The following is a 20156-nucleotide window of genomic DNA, read 5'->3' as shown; positions in this document are numbered from 1 at the left end:
TCTCGTCCAAATGTGAGGCTTTAGCAGTGTGTCAAGCGTCTTTTTAGAACTAAATCCCCTCTTTTTGTTTCCTCGCTGAGCTGCAGTGGAGGGATAGAAACACAAACAGGAGATTTTGATGCAGGAAAACACCCATTTGATTTGTCTTAATAGCCAGTCAGCGACCACTAACTGCTTCATTATGTGTGTGTGTTGTTTTGAGACACACTTGAAAGATTGTGAACATATCCTTTAAGGTAGATGCAACCTTTTTTTTTTTTTTAAAGGTATACGGAAGGATAATGACGCTAACTTTAACCCTAACCGTTAATATAGTCATCCTCAGTTTTATTGTGTTGTTCACTATGACTGACTCCACCCATACTTAGCTGTGGCCTTGCTGTGGGGTCATCAGTGATTACTGTTCATGCTTGTCAGTGATCCATGAGTCCGATGGCATCTGCAGCAAAAAGAATTCATGTGATAAAATCTTGTTGTGCCACATGGCCTCGATTGACCCGAAAGGACTATTTCTAAAGTGACTCTTTAACGGTGACCTCCTCCTGTGGTAGTCAGAGTGAGCACGACATCGAACCAATAAAAAGGCGTAAACCTGCCCATCTGTCCCTCCTGTCAAATCAAACAGCCTCTCTGTTCACTGGTTGGTTAACATTTGATCATATTGAGGACATAAAGACGTCCCATCAGGGAGGCTTTAAAAGGCAGGCAGCTGCCCAGTCGGTCACTTCAGAAACTCAAACCTGCTGCAGAAAGAACGGCTGACAGGACGACAAACAGTGAGTATTAATTATGTGAAGTGTTTCTAATTTATAAGGAGGCTATTATATTAGGGTCAGACTGGAATATAACTGGGGTTTTATCTAAAAGTGATGAAAAGCATGTGACATTTATTATTATTACTGATGAAAGCCACACGATGACGATGTTATTTACTCTGATATCTTTTATCTCTTTTGGAGACAGAAGTGTGAAAGTTGAAGTGTGCCAAAAGAACGATTATATTATACGATAAACTGAAGTAATGCATTTAAAAAATAAATACATTTCAATCATTTAATTTAAAGACTAAAAGCAAAGCAATAAAGGAATTTAATTATTCTGTCAATAAAATAATGTTTTTTAAATTAATTTCTTCAATAAAAGAAGCTGTTAAGTTTAAGAAGGTGTTTCTTCCTTCTGTCGTCTTTAAGTTTAGATTAAAAGTTTAGAAAGCAAGGATCAGCTAGCTAAAAGATTTTTAAAGATATTTAATCTTGACGTATTTAAGTTTGTTAACTTTGTCTCAAAAGCCTGGAAAAGAAGGCATTATTTTTATTTAATTAGTATTTATTCTGATTTCTCAAGTGCGATATAGTACATGTTTCTTTTTGTTTCAGACAATGGTGGTTTGCAGATTTGTTTGTTAAAGATGTTTTTTCTCTAATTTGAACCTCTCTCTGTTGGAAGTGCATACGTCGCACTCCGATCCTGGCTTGTCTGTATGGATCTTGTCTTGTAGGCCCATGCTGGCTGGGCAGTTATATGTAGAACACAATAATAAAGATTGAATTCATTCATTGTAGTTTGGTTTGTGTTTTCCTGTTGTAGTGATGAAGGATGTGGACTTCCACTGCCAGTCTAACAACACCGCCCATCGCACAGTTGAAATTTCAACAAAGCAGCTGATTGTGAGGCGGGGCCAGTCCTTCCTCCTGACTCTGGAAATGGTGCAACCTTTCAACGCCTCGGACCCGCTCGCCCTCACCGTGGAGACGGGTAGATTACCTTACCTTAGGACAGCTATTTTAACAGGCTAATGATTATGTTAAAACACTGGAGTAAAGCTAGCTAGCTGAAGGATTCTAACAGGATGGTGGTGCAGATACTGTTTTAAGAAATATCAATAAATAACGATTAAATGATTCTTCAGATGTTTCAATTTCAAGGTGACAAGCACTTTACAGAAAATATATTCGTTGTTTTCACTGTATGTCTGACAATAATTCAATGTATATTAAATAAAACAATTATATTATTAACAATGCATATTAACCTGCTAACAGTTGGGTTATAACAATGTAAGAATTTACAAGAACATATATGCATCTGTCCTCTAACCCCACCCACCTTCCGTACCAGGTTCTGCTCCATCAGAAAAGCGTGGGACCCGGTCTGTGTTTGGTAACCCTTCCCCCATGTACTCCAGTGACGTCAAGGCAATATGGAAGTACGACATTGACAAGAGCGCCAACCTGCAGAGGGGCATCGTGACCCTGTCCGTGACCCCGCCAGCCGACGCTCCCGTGGGGAGGTACTCGCTGTCTGCAAAGACGCTGAGTGGACGGACCACTCTGGGAACTCTGGTGGTGCTCTTCAACCCCTGGTGCTCAGGTAGGTACTGTCACTGCAGCCCTGACAAAAACAAATAAAAAATCTGTGACTTTCCGTAACTGATGTGAAGCATTACATGTCGAGGTCTGAGACCACTGAGGGTCTTGTTTTACTGCCACAGGTCTAAAGTCTGTATGTCAATATGTCTAATACCCGGGTGTATCCGAGTATACTCAGTATCAGCTCTGATAACGTGGTGAGAAAGTATTCCACATGGTCAACATGGTCGGCCGGGTCTGATTGTCCTTTGGTCTGTTCAGATACACATTCGGGTGATCCCTACGCTGTGTTCTCTGCGCTGGTTTACAGATGTTAGCATCATACTTGTGTGTGTGTGTTTGTGTGTAGATGACTGGGTGTATCTTCCCGATGAGAGGGAAAGACAAGAATATGTGATGAACGAGCAGGGAATCATCTATACGGGAACATCACGTTACATCCGCCCTATTGCCTGGGTCTTTGGACAGGTGAGCATCAGAGTATTATTACTGTCCTGTGTATCCCGCAAGGCTTCAGAGCGTTGAGCTTGATGTGACAACGCTGGCAAAATGGGTAGAACTGGGAAACCTCCCGCAACTCCGACTTGGGAGTGTTCATGAATGGTTACCCCCATGCTAGCCTCGTAGTCACTACTTCTGCTTGGAGGCTGACATGAGGCCTAAATGTTTGCACCTTATAAGAATTGGAAATTAGAAACGGCTGTTCGTTTCTTGTTGTTTTGTTTTGCTTTCTCTGGCGTTTTGGTCAAACAGGAGCTCTAACTTATGTCTTCACACCTAGTTTGAGGAGGAAATGGTGGACATTTGTCTGAAGCTGTTGGACGTCAACCCAAAACACACGAGAGACCCGGCTGATGACGTCTCTGCTCGCTGTAACCCCATCTATGTTAGTCGCGTGGTCAGCGCCATGGTAGGACCACAGTTCAGTTAAGATTATGAGTATGATTTACTTACTTACATTTTTTCCATTTGCCAGAATGTTTTGACAGATGACGATGTATGTTAAAGTCCCATTTTGAACGCATTTAGCTTATCTACTCTCCAGATCAACTGTAACGATGATCGAGGTGTGTTGATGGGACGCTGGCATGACAACTATGATGATGGAGTAAGGCCCACCCACTGGATCGGCAGCGTTAGCATCCTTCAGCGCTGGTATGAAAAAAACTGCCACCCGGTCAAGTACGGGCAGTGCTGGGTGTTTGCTGGTGTAATGTGTACAGGTACTGTACTGTCTTGTTCATGTGCATCACAATATCAACAGCCCTGAGATATTATTTGACTTTATCATTACCTTGTAGAGTTTGTGCACGTTTAAATGTGTTTCTGATTCCAGTGATGCGGTTTCTGGGTATTCCATGTCGCGTTGTCACAAACTTCCAGTCAGCTCACGACACAAACAACAGCCTCACTATCGAGGAGTATTATGACGACAACGGATTACGAGCCAGAGAGAGCCAAGACAGTATCTGGTAAGACTAGCATTCAGACAGATGATATCCAAGCGAACAGCCACATGTATTAATCCGTCAACAAGAGAATATTATCATTATTAGCTAGATGCTTGTTGTGAGGTTATTAGAATCAGTACTGTGCCTGGTATCAATATGCTGGGAAGCATTTCCATCCATTTTCCTACCTTTTATTTGGGTCAGGGTTGTGGTGGAGCCACAATAAAAGCATAGTAAGAATAAAGATGTCACTCTATCGGTCTTTGTATCGTTAATGGTGCAGATATAAAATGCAGACCCAACGGCACTTGATTAGAAATTTGTTGGAAAAGGCCATTTAGCGGGTTTTCAACCAGTTCCCTCAATTCTAAGAGATTCTCTGATGCAAGCAGCTAACAAAAAGTACTACTGAGCAAACAACCTATTGACCACCCTGAATTCAGAACGCCCCAAACTTGAACTATTTCTAACACTTCGTCAACCATCTCAAACACCCCAGCAATCACAGTCTAGCAACCACTTAGCAGCTAAATACTAACACCTTGACAATCATCTGGAGCATCATAAAAAACATCTAGTCAATCAGACGACCTTAGCGACCAGAGAGCATCATGAGGAGGACTGGGAGACTGGGAAACATATCTGTGTAATGCAGGAACTTCCATGTGTGGGTGGAGGGATGGATGAAACGACCAGACCTCAAGAAAGGTGACAGCTATGACGGTTGGCAAGTCTTGGATCCCACACCACAGGAAAGGAGCGAAGGTGAACGCTATTTTATTTTATTTTTTGAAATGAACACACCACCCTTTTCCACTGAAACTAGGATCAAGTTGTAAAATTACAAAAAAGTGTTTCACAGGGTTCAATCCTAGGATCAGTGTTTAAAAGTCAGAGTCAAACTTTTTCTTGCCCCAGGAGTGCACTGCTGTGGTCCAGCCCCAGTCAACGGCATCCTCCAGGGCGAGGCTAACCTGAAGTACGACGTGCCATTTGTCTTTGCCGAGGTCAACGCTGACATTGTCAAGTGGATGGTCAGTGCCAGTGCTTAACATCTACACAAGGACTCTGGAACTAGCCAGATTACACAATCTACAGGACTTGAAATTGTGCCTCCAGACCACTTCCCCGTTCATGTCACAGTTCCCTTCTGCTACCATTTTTCCTCCAGTAATCATTTTCTAATCCGACATTCTGGTTTTGTTCCTGTTCTCAGATCAGTGCTTACGGTTTAAAGAGGAAAATGCACTCTGACACCAGGACAGTAGGTCAGAACATCTCTACCAAGGCTGTTGGCTACAACATGAGAAATGATATCACAAACGGCTACAAACACACAGAAGGTAAAGACTGCGTGTTAATGTTAATGTAAGTAGTAATCCTTAAAAAGGAATACTGATTCTCAGCCCCGGTTTGAATGAATGATGGGTATTTTCCCAACAGGTACTACAAAGGAGAGGGCAGTCTTCAGACGTGCACTCAACAGAGTGAACTCAGGAGACGATCAGGAAGGTGACAGCAGAGAGGAGCTGCTGAAGGTGGAGATGAAATTCGAAGAGGTAAAAACCAAGTTGCTGAGGGGAAATGTGCATCTTTATGAGGTATAATGTCCACCATGTTCACCAGTTACGTTTAGGGTGTTAGCACGCTAACATTTGCCAATTTGTACTGAACACAAATGACAAACTTCCATCAGTTGTGCAGGTCTTATTGGACAAAGTGAAATTTTCAATTCATGATGGCGCCGTGTTAAGTTATGAGATCACTAAACGTATTAACATCTATCGACTGGGACTCATGAATGTCTGTAAAAGACAATCCATCCAATAATAATTGAGATATTTCAGTCTTGGCCAAACCTGATTATAGTCCTCAAAGGAACGTATTGAAAACAGTATTGTCAGGCGTCATATCAGCATTAGTACTGAACATTTCAACAGTAACCAGCTCTGGATAGAAGTCATTCTAATGAGTGCAACAGGAGATACATAAATAATCATTTGCAAAATTTACAACAGGAAGGTTTCATTACAAAACATTATTCATAAAAAACACAACAGAAAAGCGTCATGGGGCCACATTTGGATTTCATGGGAAGTAAAAATCGGTTGTCGTTTTCTTTATTAAGAAAAACATCCCTGATCTTTTGTTTTTTCTACACCAGGAGACCAAGATGCTGAGTGGGCAGGACATTAAGCTGAAGCTGAAGCTGACCAACAAAGATCGTACCAATAAGACAATGTCCATCCGTGTCAACGCCCAGGCCATGAGGTACAACGGCAAACCAGCAAGCAACATGCAGAGTGCAGTCCAGGAGAGGATGCTCCTGTCTGGACAAGGTCTACATTTATTCTCTTATACTTTGGCTCAATACTATGTTCCATTATAACCCACCATCAAACTGAACTAATTTGTTTTTATACCGAAGCAAAAACATTTCATTGTGATTTTGTGTATTTTGATTAGTACTGCATACTATAAAAGCTGTAAAAGTCTCAATTCATAATCTAAAATATAATCTGGATTGTTCCTGTTTCTTTGCCACACCTGCGAACACCTGAATGCATGGTGACATACCTTCACTTTCCCGCCTCTCTGTGTCCCACAGACGTGATCCTACCTATTCACATCCCGTTCTCAGCCTACAGTAAATACATGGCGGGCTGTGACAGTATGAAGGTTTCAGTCGTGGCCATTGACAAACAGCAGGAAGACGACATCTATGAGACTGAGACTGACATCACCCTGGAGGACCCTGCCATCTCTATGAAGGTCAGAAGAATGCTCTGATGCTAACATGCTGATGTTTAGCAAGTACAGTATGTTTACCACCTTAGTGTAGCGTGTTAGCATGCTCGCTAGTTCTAATCAGCACAAGTACAGCTGAGGCTGATGGGAATGTCTTTAGTTTTGCAGGTATTAAACCAAAGTACTGGACAAACTGACCTGACGATGGCGCTACATGAAATGTTACCGCATATGCAAAGGTGTGTGTATGCACCTGTGTGTGCCATGTAAAGTACACTAATGATGTTCTATGTGTGTTTTAGCTTTTGGGTGAGGCCCGCCTGTACCGTACAATGACTATGGAGGTGGAATTTACAAACCCACTCAATGAGACGCTGAGAAACTGCTCTCTGACTGTCATCGGATGTGGCCTTTTCAAATCAGACTATGTAGAAAGGTTAGTATGTGGTTACCATGTTTAAATCTACTATGTGAGTCATTCTCGAAGGTATCATACAATTACGGATTTCAGCAGCAGCTTCTCTCTAAAGCTGCTGACTTGTTGGCAGCCATATTTTTAAACTTTGGACAGCGCCAGGCTACTAGTGTCCCGTCTTTATGCTAAGCTAAGATAATCGCCTCAGGGCTACAGAGAGTGGCATATTTTCCAAAATGGTGCACTATTTCTTTTAAATACAAAATAAGCTGTAGAGAGAAATCATGTGACCTGCACGATAATGCACCACTTTAATGTTTTATGCTGTTCTGGAACTTCAGTGTCAACAATAAACTTAAAGAAAATAATTCAAACATGCTAAAGTTGACGTAACGTGATGTGAAAGTTAGTGTGGTTATCAGAATCTGATCATTTAAGTGTGTGTCTGTTATCAGCAATGTCAGAGAGATGATGCCAAATACCACACTGAAGCTTCAGATCCTAACGACCCCCTACAAGGCCGGACTGAAGACTGTGGTGGCCGACTTCGACTGCAGCGCCTTCAGGGACGTAAAGGGAAGCTGCACTGTCGACGTCAAACCCTGAAGCTCCCAACTTCCTGTTAGCCTTGTGTTTATGCTGCCGTCTCTGATTAAGGCTTATTAGGCAGGATATTATTGGACTCATTATTATTCATGCTGTGGTGTAGGTTTTTTTTTTCCATATATACAAAATGTCAAATATTTTATTGTTCCAGCTTCTCAAATATGAGAAATTATTTTCTCTGTTTGTAAACTGAAAATCATTTGAACGGTCTGTAATTTTGGGCTTCTGGGAAAAACAGTTTTCACGATTTTCTGAAATTTTATAGACGGCAACTGGGACAGGGTACTTTCCTTCATGCTTGAGTTTGACTACACTTTTCATTTAGAACGGACTATTGGTTTACACATTAGTTGTATTAACTTACAAAAAACAAATGAAACCATGCAAGGCTGGTGAGAAATGTCGGATGTGAGATCGATAGTCTCTTAATAATCTTCACCTTTACAAATATGAAATATATCAGTGAAATCATGATTGTAATTGTAGAAGTATTCAATTGGAGAACATATACAGAGTTGATTGGTGGTGAATTCTACATTTGTTTAATAAAAGTGTGTTTTAAATCAAGTACTGTCTCTTGATGTCTTGACTTCACACGTTCATTTTTCTTCTCAGAACTTCCCAAATAAAGGATTATTGGCCTTTATGTTTAACAGCAGATTGCCTTCATGTTTTTAGTAAAAATCAAACAAACTAGGTAATAGATGTGAAACGGAAAAAAGAACAGAAACATGTTGAAATACTTCAGCAGGAAATGTATCGTCAGGAGAAGCGGCTGGTCAGCAGGAGCAGTGCTGAACATCATGGCTGCACAGAAAGAAAACAGCACCACCGACAGAAACCCACACTGCAGCAACACAAGGTGAATATAGAAAAGATAATGCTAGGGTTAAGACATATTTACTGTCCACAAATCCCATAAAAAGACCAAAACCAACAATGTGTTAACTCGTCTCTCAGGACTTCCTGTCTGTCTGTCTCTCAGCCCATTGGTCCCTACTGAAGACATACACTATATTGCCAAAAGTATTCACTCACCCATCCAAATAATTGATTGATGATTGATGAATCAGGTGTTCCAATCACTTCCATGGCCACAGGTGTATAAAATCATGCACCAAGGCATGCAGACTGTTTCTACAAACATTTGTGAAAGAATGGGTCGTTCTCAGGAGCTCAGTGCATCCAAGCCGTACATCACCAAGTGCACTGCAAAGCGTCGGATGCAGTGGTGTAAAGCACGCCGCCACTGGACTCTAGAGCAGTGGAGACGCGTTCTCTGGAGAGACGAATCGCGCTTCACCGTCTGGCGATCTGATGGACGAGTCTGGGTTTGGCGGTTGCCAGGAGAACGGTACTTGTCTGACCGCATTGTGCCAAGTGTAAAGTTTGGTGGAGGGGGGATTATGGTGTGGGGTTGTTTTCCAGGAGCTGGGCTTGGCCCCTTAGTTCCAGTGAAAGGAACTCTGAATGCTTCAGCATACCAAGAGATTTTGGACAATTCCATGCTGCCAACTTTGGGAAAGCCTTCCCAGAAGATTTGAAGCTGACATCATATTAAACCCTATGAATTAAGAATGGGATGTCACTTAAGTTCATATACGAGTCAAGGCAGGTGAGCCAATACTTTTGGCAATATAGTGTATTTGTTAGTTGGAGATATTCATTGTTGCTTTTGGTCTTTTGTCGACAGAAATAAACATACGGATCACCAGACGTATCCTTTAAAAAGAAATCCCTGATGAAGTTAAACCATCATACGTCCTGTATGTGCACAGAGGAGCGTGGTGAAGCATAAACATCCACAACCCAGTTTACAGTCACTCCTGGAGCTGGATGTGTTTGTGTTTGGTCACTCTTATCTCTGCAAGCAGTCACACACAAACAAGGTCATTTAAGGGCACATTTAGTTTCACACAAGCATGTATCGTACACACACCTGCAGAAGACATCTTGATGACTTGTCATTTTGCACTACGGATTAAACAGTTGTGTTACAGAAAGAAACCTTTACATTACAGTTTCACGATCAGTTCTGTGGCTGTCATACAGAAGCAGGAAATGAACACACTAGATTAGATTTTCATCTGATGAACTGATATCAGGGCCCGCATTGACAAACCACCCGCATGCTTGTCGGACTCTGTGAACTCTCTCTGAGGTCATGTGGGTCTGCCAGATTTCCTGACCACAGCTAAGTTTAAGATTGAAAAAGTTATGTCTCATTTGCAGGAGGACGGTTGGATGACACGAGTTGACTTATTCCCATAGACTCAGTCTGTACTGTAGGTGTGCATACGAGACCGACAAACTCAGGACGGGACGTGTCGTTTGGAGAAGCAGCACAGCCAATAGAAACTTCAGAAGACAGAAAGACTCAAAGATTCATTTCATTATCCTGCTTAGTGTCCTGCAAACATTAAAGTGACGGGATCACAGAGGAATTTTACTTTAGAAAAATGATATACTTCCATCTCTTAAATAGTGAATCTGGGTTTATTACAAAAGAAATCAGGTTTAAGAAAATTCACAATATCTATAAAATAAAGACGCTGTCATCTTTTATATGGTGTAATTCCACTGTCCCTCGAGAGGATGCTTTGACTGCCAGACTGATTTATCTCTTTAGCTCTGGTATGAGCCCAACTTTCCAGTCCACATATCTCTGCACAGAGCATGACTGATTATATATCTGTGTGCAGGAAGACGGTGGCTCAACAACAACACTGAAACCTTTACTTTCACTCACAACGCTCAACCTGAAAACATCCAAAAAGACACACACTCTTTCCTGTTTCAACACAATAACGCCTCAGTGCACAAAGCAGCTTCATATAGAGGTGATTTTCCCAGTTTGGTGAGGAAAAGACCTCGACTGACCTGCACAGAGTCCTGACCTCAACTTCATCCAACACCTTTGGGATGAACTGGAACACCGACTGGGAGCCAGACCTCAAAGCCCAGTGATGCTCTTGTGGCTGAATGGGAACAAATCCCTGCAGCAGGTTCAACATCTGGAGGAAAGCCTGAAACCAGAAGAGAGGAGGCTGTTGTAGCAGCACATATGGTGGTAGTGTTTGAGTGTCCACATATTTTTGGCCATGTGGTGCATCTACACTCACACGCACTTGTTTAACTTATGCATCTCCGAATGGGACTTTGGTATGCAAGCAAAGATTATCTACCTCATTCACAACTGTCAGCTGGTTTTAGTAAAATGCAGTCTAACTGAACTGGAGTCTGGCACAAACAAAAATGTGTCGTTTCAGTACGGCATCACCACCTGCTGGTTAGAGCCACAACTGCCACTAATATCAGCGCTGCTGCCGTTATCACCACAAATACCACGACTGAAGCAGTCGCAGTAATACTTCCTGTGCAGCCTGCAGAGTGCCACCTCAGACATCTCCCTAAACACCATCATTCAATCACTTTTTCTCCTTTTTAATAATAAAAACTATAATTTAATTTAACACTTGCATTCATTTGACAGCAACAAAAATATGTGATTTCAGTTAGACTTTAAATTGAAATCAACAATCCGAAAATGGAACGTACAATGGCATTTTTAAATTGATCAATATATTAACCGACTATGACTAAACGTTGTAAAAGTTATCATTCCGGCGGCACACTTTAGGCTCCATCAATAGCAATAACCACATCTGCCTCTCTCACCACCACATCTGGCCCTTTTACTACCACATCTTAAAAAGATCAATTACATGTTAAATAGTTCAACATTTTGTTATCATTTGCCTGCTACAGTTCATGTATATTTGATTTATCTTATTCGATTCTCATGTCTGTAAGTGTGTCTGAAGAGCTCAATTACAGAGTGATAGTGCCACCTAGTGTCCTTTTTGCATACATGCATTTCTTAAAGTAACTGAACCTCATGAAATGTTTTTTAGTCATCGTTTTACACCAAAAGAAGATTATTTTATTTTTCATTTAAGTTTCAGCGTGTTCACGTTCCAGGTAAAGAGAGGGGTTTTATTTTGTTGCACTTAAGTATTTTTAATTTTTAGTTCCAGAGAGGAAAACCCCTTTCTCCTAACTACACAGAAAATAATAAGATATAAAAAAGGTAGCCTAAATATTTCATTTTTCCAGTTTTATGGCAAACCTTTCCTACAAAGTATAAGATCCTTTTAGTTTTACATTTCACAACACCTAATCAATTTTAGAAAGTCGCTTTGATTTCCACATTTTGATTTCCTTTTTGCACATAAACCATTTCAATTTTTTAAATGATTTATGTTCTGATTTACATTTATGTGTGTACTTTTTGGCTACTTTTTTAAGACTACAATAAAAAGACTGCAGCCGGCACAACTATAGTTTAGTTAGTTATTTCAATTCAGTGGGATCCTTAAAGTCCAACAACAGTGAAAGAGGGGCTTAATGTGGTCTAGTTTTTTATCCCACAGAGGACTTCTGTTGCCCCATTGAACAGAATAATAGTTATGGTGGTGTTTCTGATGAAGACGGTTCATGCGGCTGTTGTCTTCTGTTTCTGCTGAAAGGAGATTGAGAAGCTCACCAACTAAACTAACAACATGAGTCTGTTAATAATAGCTGGAGGAAGTAAATTAATTAATTACTGCTGTAGATGTTTCAGGCTGAGCTCATTTGAACTACTGTATACTGTTGGGTAGTTGAATCTACAGTGGAAGGGGAACAAATTCCCAGACCAGTCAGGGAAAGTCCCCAGTATACAGCTGCAATCAGAACTTGGCTGAACTGTGTCACCTCTCTATAGACACAGTGTGTGGAGGTGGGAGGACTGCTGCACCTCCACTGAAAATAATAAGACTTCCTTCACAGTCTCAGTTAATCTTTGATGTACAGTTACTCTGTTTGCTTAATGTCACTGTTCAATAAAGGACGACTGGGACTGCCTTGTGCCTTGGAGTGGTTTGTTTTGGCAGATTTCATGACGCTCTGATCTCGGACGGTAAGCTTTTCTTGGTGTATTTTCTAGGGCTGCAACTAACTTATTACTTTCTTTATTGATTAATCTGCTGATTATTTAGATTAGTTGTAAAATGTTATAAAATGTCAGAAATTGGCAAAATCCTCAAATGTCTTGTTTTGTATTCAGTTTGCAATTATATCAAACAAATTGGAGGACTAATAGATTCATCAACTTATCATTTACAATATTTTCCTTGATTTATAAAATCAAGACTATGTATCAGCAATATCTAAAAGACAATATTATTTGTATGTTTTCCTCACTTGAAGTGAAAAATGTAACCTCTTAATCCATAACCAGGTCTATTTCTGAAAGGTGTACATAAGTAAAAGTTTTAATTCACAGATGTGGAACTATTGATGTAATTAAATACTCAATACATATACAACTTTACCTGAAATTGGCCCAAAGAGGCTTCCATTGTACTGGCATCAAATATTAAAAGCTTTGTTGTGACAAAAGGAAAATGTTGAAATACAAAAAGGTATATTAGAGAGCTGTTGGTTATCAAGCCTAGCCTCCTAGATATGAGTGGGGTGGACAAAATAATAGAAACACCTGTCAGTATAATGAAATACAGTTCAACAGCAACACAAAACTGAATCAACGAAAACTGAACATTCAAGCCTTCATGAAGGGAGGATTTATTGCAGGACTGTTGTATCAGACTGCATTAGTTTTAGCTAGGTGTACCTAATAAACTGGCAACTGAGTGAATACACAGCAGACAGGTGTAGCTATACCAAAGAAATGATGAAGTAAAATGTGTGTTGTGATGCCAGAAACAGTCAACAGAAACCCGAAACCACACAAACGGACACAAGTTAATTTAGCTAACTATGACTGTTAGCTTAGCTAGTCTGCTGCTGTAGCTAGCCTATCCATCATGATAAAGTAACTAGCTAAGTTAGCCAACAGCAAATATGCGAGCATTAGCCTAAGTTAGCTAGCCAAACACACCAACACAACAAACACGACAAAACTAGCAAGCGACTGACATTTAACGGCAAAACTTAGCTAAGTTACTCACCATTTTCCTTGATTTGAGGATGCCACATTAAACCCGCTAAATCCTGAATGAACAGAAACTCCACATCTTCTCCAACATGACATGACTCCGTGATTTCAGCCGAGATGCACAACCATGACAGTTAGCTTGTTAGCTCGTCATGCATTTAGCTAGCATGTCTCCTGCAGGGAGGCAACACAGTGATGTGAGGATACCTGTGGTGCAAAGTATATTTACTCAACTACTGTACTTACATACAAATTCGAGGTTCTTGTACTTCACTTGAGTATTTATTTTTTGCTACTTTATACTTCAACTACACCAGATTTTTGGAGGGAAATGTTGTACTTGACTCTATCATATTTATAGGCGGTGGTGGGAGAAGTACTCAGATGTTTTACTCAAGTAAAAGTACCAATACAACAGTTCTTCTTCCACCACTGGAGGATGGAGGCGTCCCAAAGGTGTCCCAAAGTGTTCAGTATAAAGACATATTTACTGTGCACCAGGTGTATAAGCAGGTAATGCTTTATGACACTGTGTGAAAGACAAATATATTTTCATTCTTTCTAAACCAGCAAATCTATACAAGCACTTCCTTCAAGGAAACCGTTGCTTCAAGGGTCATGCTGGTGATTGCACATGTTTAAACTCACTTACTGCAAATCTCGTTTCCTTTATAATACTGCTGGCTAATTCTAAAAACGTGCTGTAATGATTTCTGAATTTACCTGTCCTTCCTTCCTGGATGGGCGCCAGGTTTCAATTGGCGTCCATTCAGGAACCTGATTTTCTTTGTGTGTACACAAAAGAGGCTTACAGCTACAATATGAGTGGCATGGGAAAACACCACAGCTCCGGCAGTGGTGGTGGTTCAGGAATCATTAACATCCCTTTTCACCCCTCACTATGTGTACAATTTGAACATTTCTAACTTTAATGCCCCCCCAGTGGTGTCAGCAATGCATGTTGCAACTATGAGTATAAAGTGGTGAAAGCAACACATGGACTACACCCATTTTCACAGTGATTGTCTCTCTTTTTTCTACAAATTTGATTAATTTGAAAGGCACACCTGGTGTCCCAAATATATATACATCAAGTCTTACAAATGAAATGACAAAATACGTTCTATGTACAGTGCATCCGGAAAGTATTCACAGCGCTTCACTTTTTCCACATTTTGTTATGTTGCAGCCTTATACCAAAATGGATTAAATTCATTTTTTTCCTCAAAATTCTACACACAACACCCCATAATGACAACGTGAAAAAAGTTTTTGAGATTTTTGCAAATTTATTAAAAATAAAAAACCTGAGAAATCACATGTACATAAGTATTCACAGCCTTTGCTCAATACTTTGTTGATGCACCTTTGGCAGCAATTACAGCCTCAAGTCTTTTTGAATATGATGCCACAAGCTTGGCACACCTATCTTTGGGCAGTTTCACCCATTCCTCTTTGCAGCACCTCTCAAGCTCCATCAGGTTGGATGGGAAGCGTCGGTGCACAGCCATTTTCAGATCTCTCCAGAGATGTTCAATCGGATTCAAGTCTGGGCTCTGGCTGGGCCACTCAAGGACATTCACAGAGTTGTCCTGAAGCCACTCCTTTGATATCTTGGCTGTGTGCTTAGGGTCGTTGTCCTGCTGAAAGATAAACCGTCGCCCCAGTCTGAGGTCAAGAGCGCTCTGGAGCAGGTTTTCATCCAGGATGTCTCTGTACTTTGCTGCATTCATCTTTCCCTCTATCCTGACTAGTCTCCCAGTTCCTGCCGCTGAAAAACATCCCCACAGCATGATGCTGCCACCACCATGCTTCACTGTAGGGATGGTATTGGCCTGGTGATGAGCGGTGCCTGGTTTCCTCCAAACGTGACGCCTGGCATTCACACCAAAGAGTTCAATCTTTGTCTCATCAGACCAGAGAATTTTGTTTCTCATGGTCTGAGAGTCCTTCAGGTGCCTTTTGGCAAACTCCAGGCGGGCTGCTATGTGCCTTTTACTAAGGAGTGGCTTCCGTCTGGCCACTCTACCATACAGGCCTGATTGGTGGATTGCTGCAGAGATGGTTGTCCTTCTGGAAGGTTCTCCTCTCTCCACAGAGGAACTCTGGAGCTCTGACAGAGTGACCATCGGGTTCTTGGTCACCTCCCTGACTAAGGCCCTTCTCCCCCGATTACTCAGTTTAGATGGCCGGCCAGCTCTAGGAAGAGTCCTGGTGGTTCCGAACTTCTTCCACTTACGGATGATGGAGGCCACTGTGCTCATTGGGACCTTCAAAGCAGCAGAAATTTTTCTGTAACCTTCCCCAGATTTGTGCCTCGAGACAATCCTGTCTCGGAGGTCTACAGACAATTCCTTTGACTTCATGCTTGGTTTGTGCTCTGACATGCACTGTCAACTGTGGGACCTTATATAGACAGGTGTGTGCCTTTCCAAATCATGTCCAATCAACTGAATTTACCACAGGTGGACTCCAATTAAGCTGCAGAAACATCTCAAGGATGATCAGTGGAAACAGGATGCACCTGAGCTCAATTTTGAGCTTCATGGCAAAGGCTGTGAATACTTATGTACATGTGATTTCTTAGTTTTTTATTTTTAATAAATTTGCAAAAATTTCAAAAAAACTTTTTTCACATTGTCATTATGGGGTGTTGTGTTTAGAATTTTGAGGAAAAAAATTAATTTAATCCATTTTGGAATAAGGGTGTAACATAACAAAATGTGGAAAAAGTGAAGCGCCGTGAATACTTTCCGGATGCACTGTAATTGCCCCCCAGAACACATTTAAGCATTTTCAGATCTGACACTAACGACATGACTTCCAAAGTCTGTTACAAAGCTCTGATGAAAATAATTCTGATGTTCTTTAGAGATGTGACAACGCCATGGTTAAGGTATTAGGGTTAGGGGTAAAATAGCAGCTTCATTAAGGTTGGGGACCAGTCGTGATCATGGTTAAAAAACTCCAATAATTACTGCCCAACCATCAGCCTCTAAAACAACGTTACACTATGTCCTCCTTTGTTCACGATAAGAGTTATTACCACAACAGGTAGTCGTCTTCATCACTTAAACGTTAACATATGTTGTTACTGGGTATTTGCTGAAACCCCTGATGCAGTTATTTTTCTTGCTGTTGTTGGTATTACCGTCTCCTCCAAATGCAACCCGTCACTTGTGGTTTTCCTCAAGGTTTAGTTCTCATTATCTTCCACTATATGCTGATGATACCCGATTATACAAAAAAGCTTACGCATTTTTAACTGGTATGAAGAAAACTGCAGACAAGTTGATGCTGAGCTGAAGCTAAAGAGATTTTAATCACATTTGTTTTTGATTCCTCTCTGAAATGGATTCAATGATGATGGTGATAGAAGTGGTTGAGAATCATGTGACTTTATTTTACAGTCCTGGTTTAGTGTTTATCCAAAATATCCAAACACAACAATGCAACAAAGTTCACTTTACTCTAACAACTGTTGGTGCAGTTGTGCTAAAGTAAACTGTAATTTTTTTAACAATTCTTTGTTCTTTCCTCTGACCAAATAATACACAGTGTGTGATGATGACATCCCCAAAGAGATGGTGTCTCCTGCCCCTCGCTGCCTTCCTCCTCCTGTCCTTCGTTCCCACAGTGGCTAAAGTGGTGGATTCAATGTCCGACTGTGCCGAGTTTCTTCTTGAGAAAACTCCACCACAGGTCCCAGGAATCTTGGAGGGTGGTAACATCAAGGACCAGAACCGATACAAACCCATTTGCCAGACATTCAAGAACGATAAAAGGTTTGTGACTCTCTACGACACCCAGAACAAGATTCCAGTGTTTTCTGCTTACAAGTACAGAGGGGAACAAGACAAGGGAAGACCTCGTACCCCGTGGAAGATAGAGCCAGAGGTATGTTTTTCTTTCTTTCCCTAATGAAAATACAATCATTAATTATTAGTGTGGCCACCATTGAAACTATTTCAGACACTGATGCAGTGTAACTACTGTCAGACAGTATTGCACCTTTTATATTACTATACTGATCAGTAAGATGACCTTTCAGTGTTGTTTTAATCAGTGTTAGGGTGTAATATGAGGGTTGCTTATTTTCTGTTGTAAAGTAACATAAACTGTGGGAATTCACAAAATGTGAACTGTCAGATTAAATCAGATTATTTGGGTTACTTTGGCATCATCAAAATCTGCAAAAACTTTCTTGTGGTTTAATGTATCACACCGATAATATGAATACCACTGAACTTCTGCAGCTTGAAGAAAGAAACACCAACAACATGAGGGACGACAGATACATCCACCAGGCCAGTGACATGGATTATAAAAATGTCAAAGGCTATAATAGGGGCCATTTATTTCCGACTTCTCATGCATTTGATAAAAATGATAAAATCTCAACGTTCACCCTGACAAACATCGTTCCACAAGCAGTGTCTTTCAACAGTGGCAGCTGGCAAAAAATGGAGAAGTGCATCAAATGTGTCCTGCAAAAGTACTGCATCAACAACAATGATGTCATTGAAGGCTTTGTAGTGACCGGGGCCAAGCCCAGCAGTGACAACAAACTCAACAACAAAATAAATATACCCTCCATTCTCTGGTCCGCATTCTGCTGTTACAGTCACAACATGAAAAAGTGGCTAGCGAGTGCACACTGGGGCAACAACATTGCAGAACAATCTAAATCTAAATATCTGCAGACAAAGACTTTGACAGAACTCCATCAGGAACTGAGATTTCAGGTGTTTCCCAGAACAAAGTGTCCTCTGCACACAACTGTTGCTGAGTTCTACCCAGAAATGAATGCTGAAAAAGACTGCCAATGCCCAAGCCAAGCTCCAACTACATCTGCCCCTCCAACTACCATGACTGTTCCCACAACTACTAAACCCCAAACTACTACCATTCCACCAACAACCACAGTCCCTACAACCACCACCAAAACTACAACTACTTCTCCAACTACTACAAGAGTTACTGCTACCACTACCACAACTACAACTACCACCAGAACAACAAAGAAGAAAGAGAATGATTCAGAAAATAATGAGGACAATGGGCAGGGAGGAAATCAGGGAGGACAAGGAGGAGGAGGTGGTGCGCTGGCAGGAGGTGGTGGTGCGCTGGCAGGAGGTGGTGCACTGGCAGGAGGTGGTGCGCTGGCAGGAGGTGGTGCACTGGCAGGTGGTGGTGCCCTGGGAGGTGGTGGTGCGCTGGGAGGTGGTGGTGAACTGGGAAAAAATGCCACTACCACATTTGCCCCTCTTACTTCTACATCTGGCCGTGCCAGTACTAGCATTCCCTCAACTACTGCTTCTTCCACTATAAGTACCACTGTACCTGCAACTACAGAAACACAGACAATTACCATTATATTAACAACCACTGCCCCACCAATCACAACATCTCTCCAATCAACAATAACTGTCATTCCTACAACTATTAAACCCCAAACTAACACAACTACCCAGACGTCAACAACAACCATTCCTACAACTATTAAACCCCAAACTAACTCAACTACCCAGACGTCAACATCCATTCCTACAGCGTCTGAACCCCAAACTAACACAACTACCCAGACGTCAACAACATCCATTGCTACAGCGTCTGAACCCCAAACTAACACAACTACCCAGACGTCAACAACATCCATTGCTACAGCGTCTGAACCCCAAACTAACACAACTACCCAGACATCAACAACAACCATTCCTACAACTATTAAACCCCAAACTAACTCAACTACCCAGACATCAACAACAATCATTCCTACAACTATTAAACCCCAAACTAACACAACTACCCAGACATCAACAACAATCATTCCTACAACTATTAAACCCCAAACTAACACAACTACCCAGACATCAACAACAACCATTCCTACAACTATTAAACCCCAAACTAACACAACTACCCAGACGTCAACAACATCCATTCCTACAGCGTCTGAACCCCAAACTAACTCAACTACCCAGACGTCAACAACATCCATTCCTACAGCGTCTGAACCCCAAACTAACACAACTACCCAGACGTCAACAACAGCCATTTCTACAGCGTCTGAACCCCAAACTAACACAACTACCCAGACGTCAACAACATCCATTCCTACAGCGTCTGAACCCCAAACTAACACAACTACCCAGACATCAACAACAACCATTCCTACAACTATTAAACCCCAAACTAACTCAACTACCCAGACATCAACAACAACCATTCCTACAGCGTCTGAACCCCAAACTAACACAACTACCCAGACGTCAACAACAACCATTCCTACAGCGTCTGAACCCCAAACTAACACAACTACCCAGACGTCAACAACATCCATTCCTACAACTATTAAACCCCAAACTAACTCAACTACCCAGACGTCAACAACATCCATTCCTACAGCGTCTGAACCCCAAACTAACTCAACTACCCAGACGTCAACAACATCCATTCCTACAGCGTCTGAACCCCAAACTAACTCAACTACCCAGACGTCAACAACATCCATTCCTACAGCGTCTGAACCCCAAACTAACACAACTACCCAGACGTCAACAACAACC

General features: G+C 41.4%; 3 protein-coding genes across 3 annotated transcripts in view; 2 read left to right on the top strand and 1 right to left on the bottom strand.

The window, feature by feature from the left end:
- LOC139305975 (butyrophilin-like protein 2) overlaps positions 1-20156 on the bottom strand; it is a 281201-nt gene that overhangs the window by 178446 nt on the left and 82599 nt on the right. The window lies entirely within an intron of this gene.
- On the top strand, positions 656-8156 carry LOC139305705 (protein-glutamine gamma-glutamyltransferase 2-like). Its single transcript, XM_070929627.1, has 15 exons — positions 656-776; positions 1588-1755; positions 2119-2370; positions 2719-2837; positions 3151-3279; positions 3415-3592; positions 3706-3841; positions 4476-4585; positions 4739-4854; positions 5037-5163; positions 5264-5379; positions 5985-6159; positions 6429-6592; positions 6871-7004; positions 7439-8156. Coding segments are annotated over exons 1-15 (2076 nt in total). The 5' UTR covers positions 656-775; the 3' UTR covers positions 7590-8156.
- Positions 17155-18625, top strand: LOC139306197 (endonuclease domain-containing 1 protein-like). Its single transcript, XM_070930154.1, has 3 exons — positions 17155-17484; positions 17844-18286; positions 18514-18625. The coding sequence occupies exons 1-3, from the start codon at positions 17155-17157 to the stop codon at positions 18623-18625; spliced, it is 885 nt and encodes a 294-aa protein (XP_070786255.1).

The sequence above is a fragment of the Enoplosus armatus genome, chromosome 23 (genome assembly GCF_043641665.1).
Source record: "Enoplosus armatus isolate fEnoArm2 chromosome 23, fEnoArm2.hap1, whole genome shotgun sequence".
Taxonomy (NCBI): Eukaryota; Metazoa; Chordata; class Actinopteri; order Centrarchiformes; family Enoplosidae; genus Enoplosus; species Enoplosus armatus.
Note: the sequence above shows the minus strand (reverse complement) of the source record. Positions and strands in the feature narration are given on the sequence as shown.

What these genes read in the sequence shown, in the direction of transcription:
- LOC139306197 (XM_070930154.1), top strand. Translation starts at nt 17,155, where the DNA reads ATGACATCCCCAAAGAGATGGTGTCTCCTGCCCCTCGCTGCCTTCCTC. An exon ending in CGTGGAAGATAGAGCCAGAG is followed by an intron (nt 17,485 to 17,843) that starts GTATGTTTTTCT and finishes GAACTTCTGCAG; the next exon opens with CTTGAAGAAAGAAACACCAA. An exon ending in CAATCTAAATCTAAATATCT is followed by an intron (nt 18,287 to 18,513) that starts GCAGACAAAGAC and finishes CAACAACCACAG; the next exon opens with TCCCTACAACCACCACCAAA.
- LOC139305705 (XM_070929627.1), top strand. An exon ending in CTTCAACCCCTGGTGCTCAG is followed by an intron (nt 2,371 to 2,718) that starts GTAGGTACTGTC and finishes GTTTGTGTGTAG; the next exon opens with ATGACTGGGTGTATCTTCCC. An exon ending in ACCACAGGAAAGGAGCGAAG is followed by an intron (nt 4,586 to 4,738) that starts GTGAACGCTATT and finishes TTCTTGCCCCAG; the next exon opens with GAGTGCACTGCTGTGGTCCA.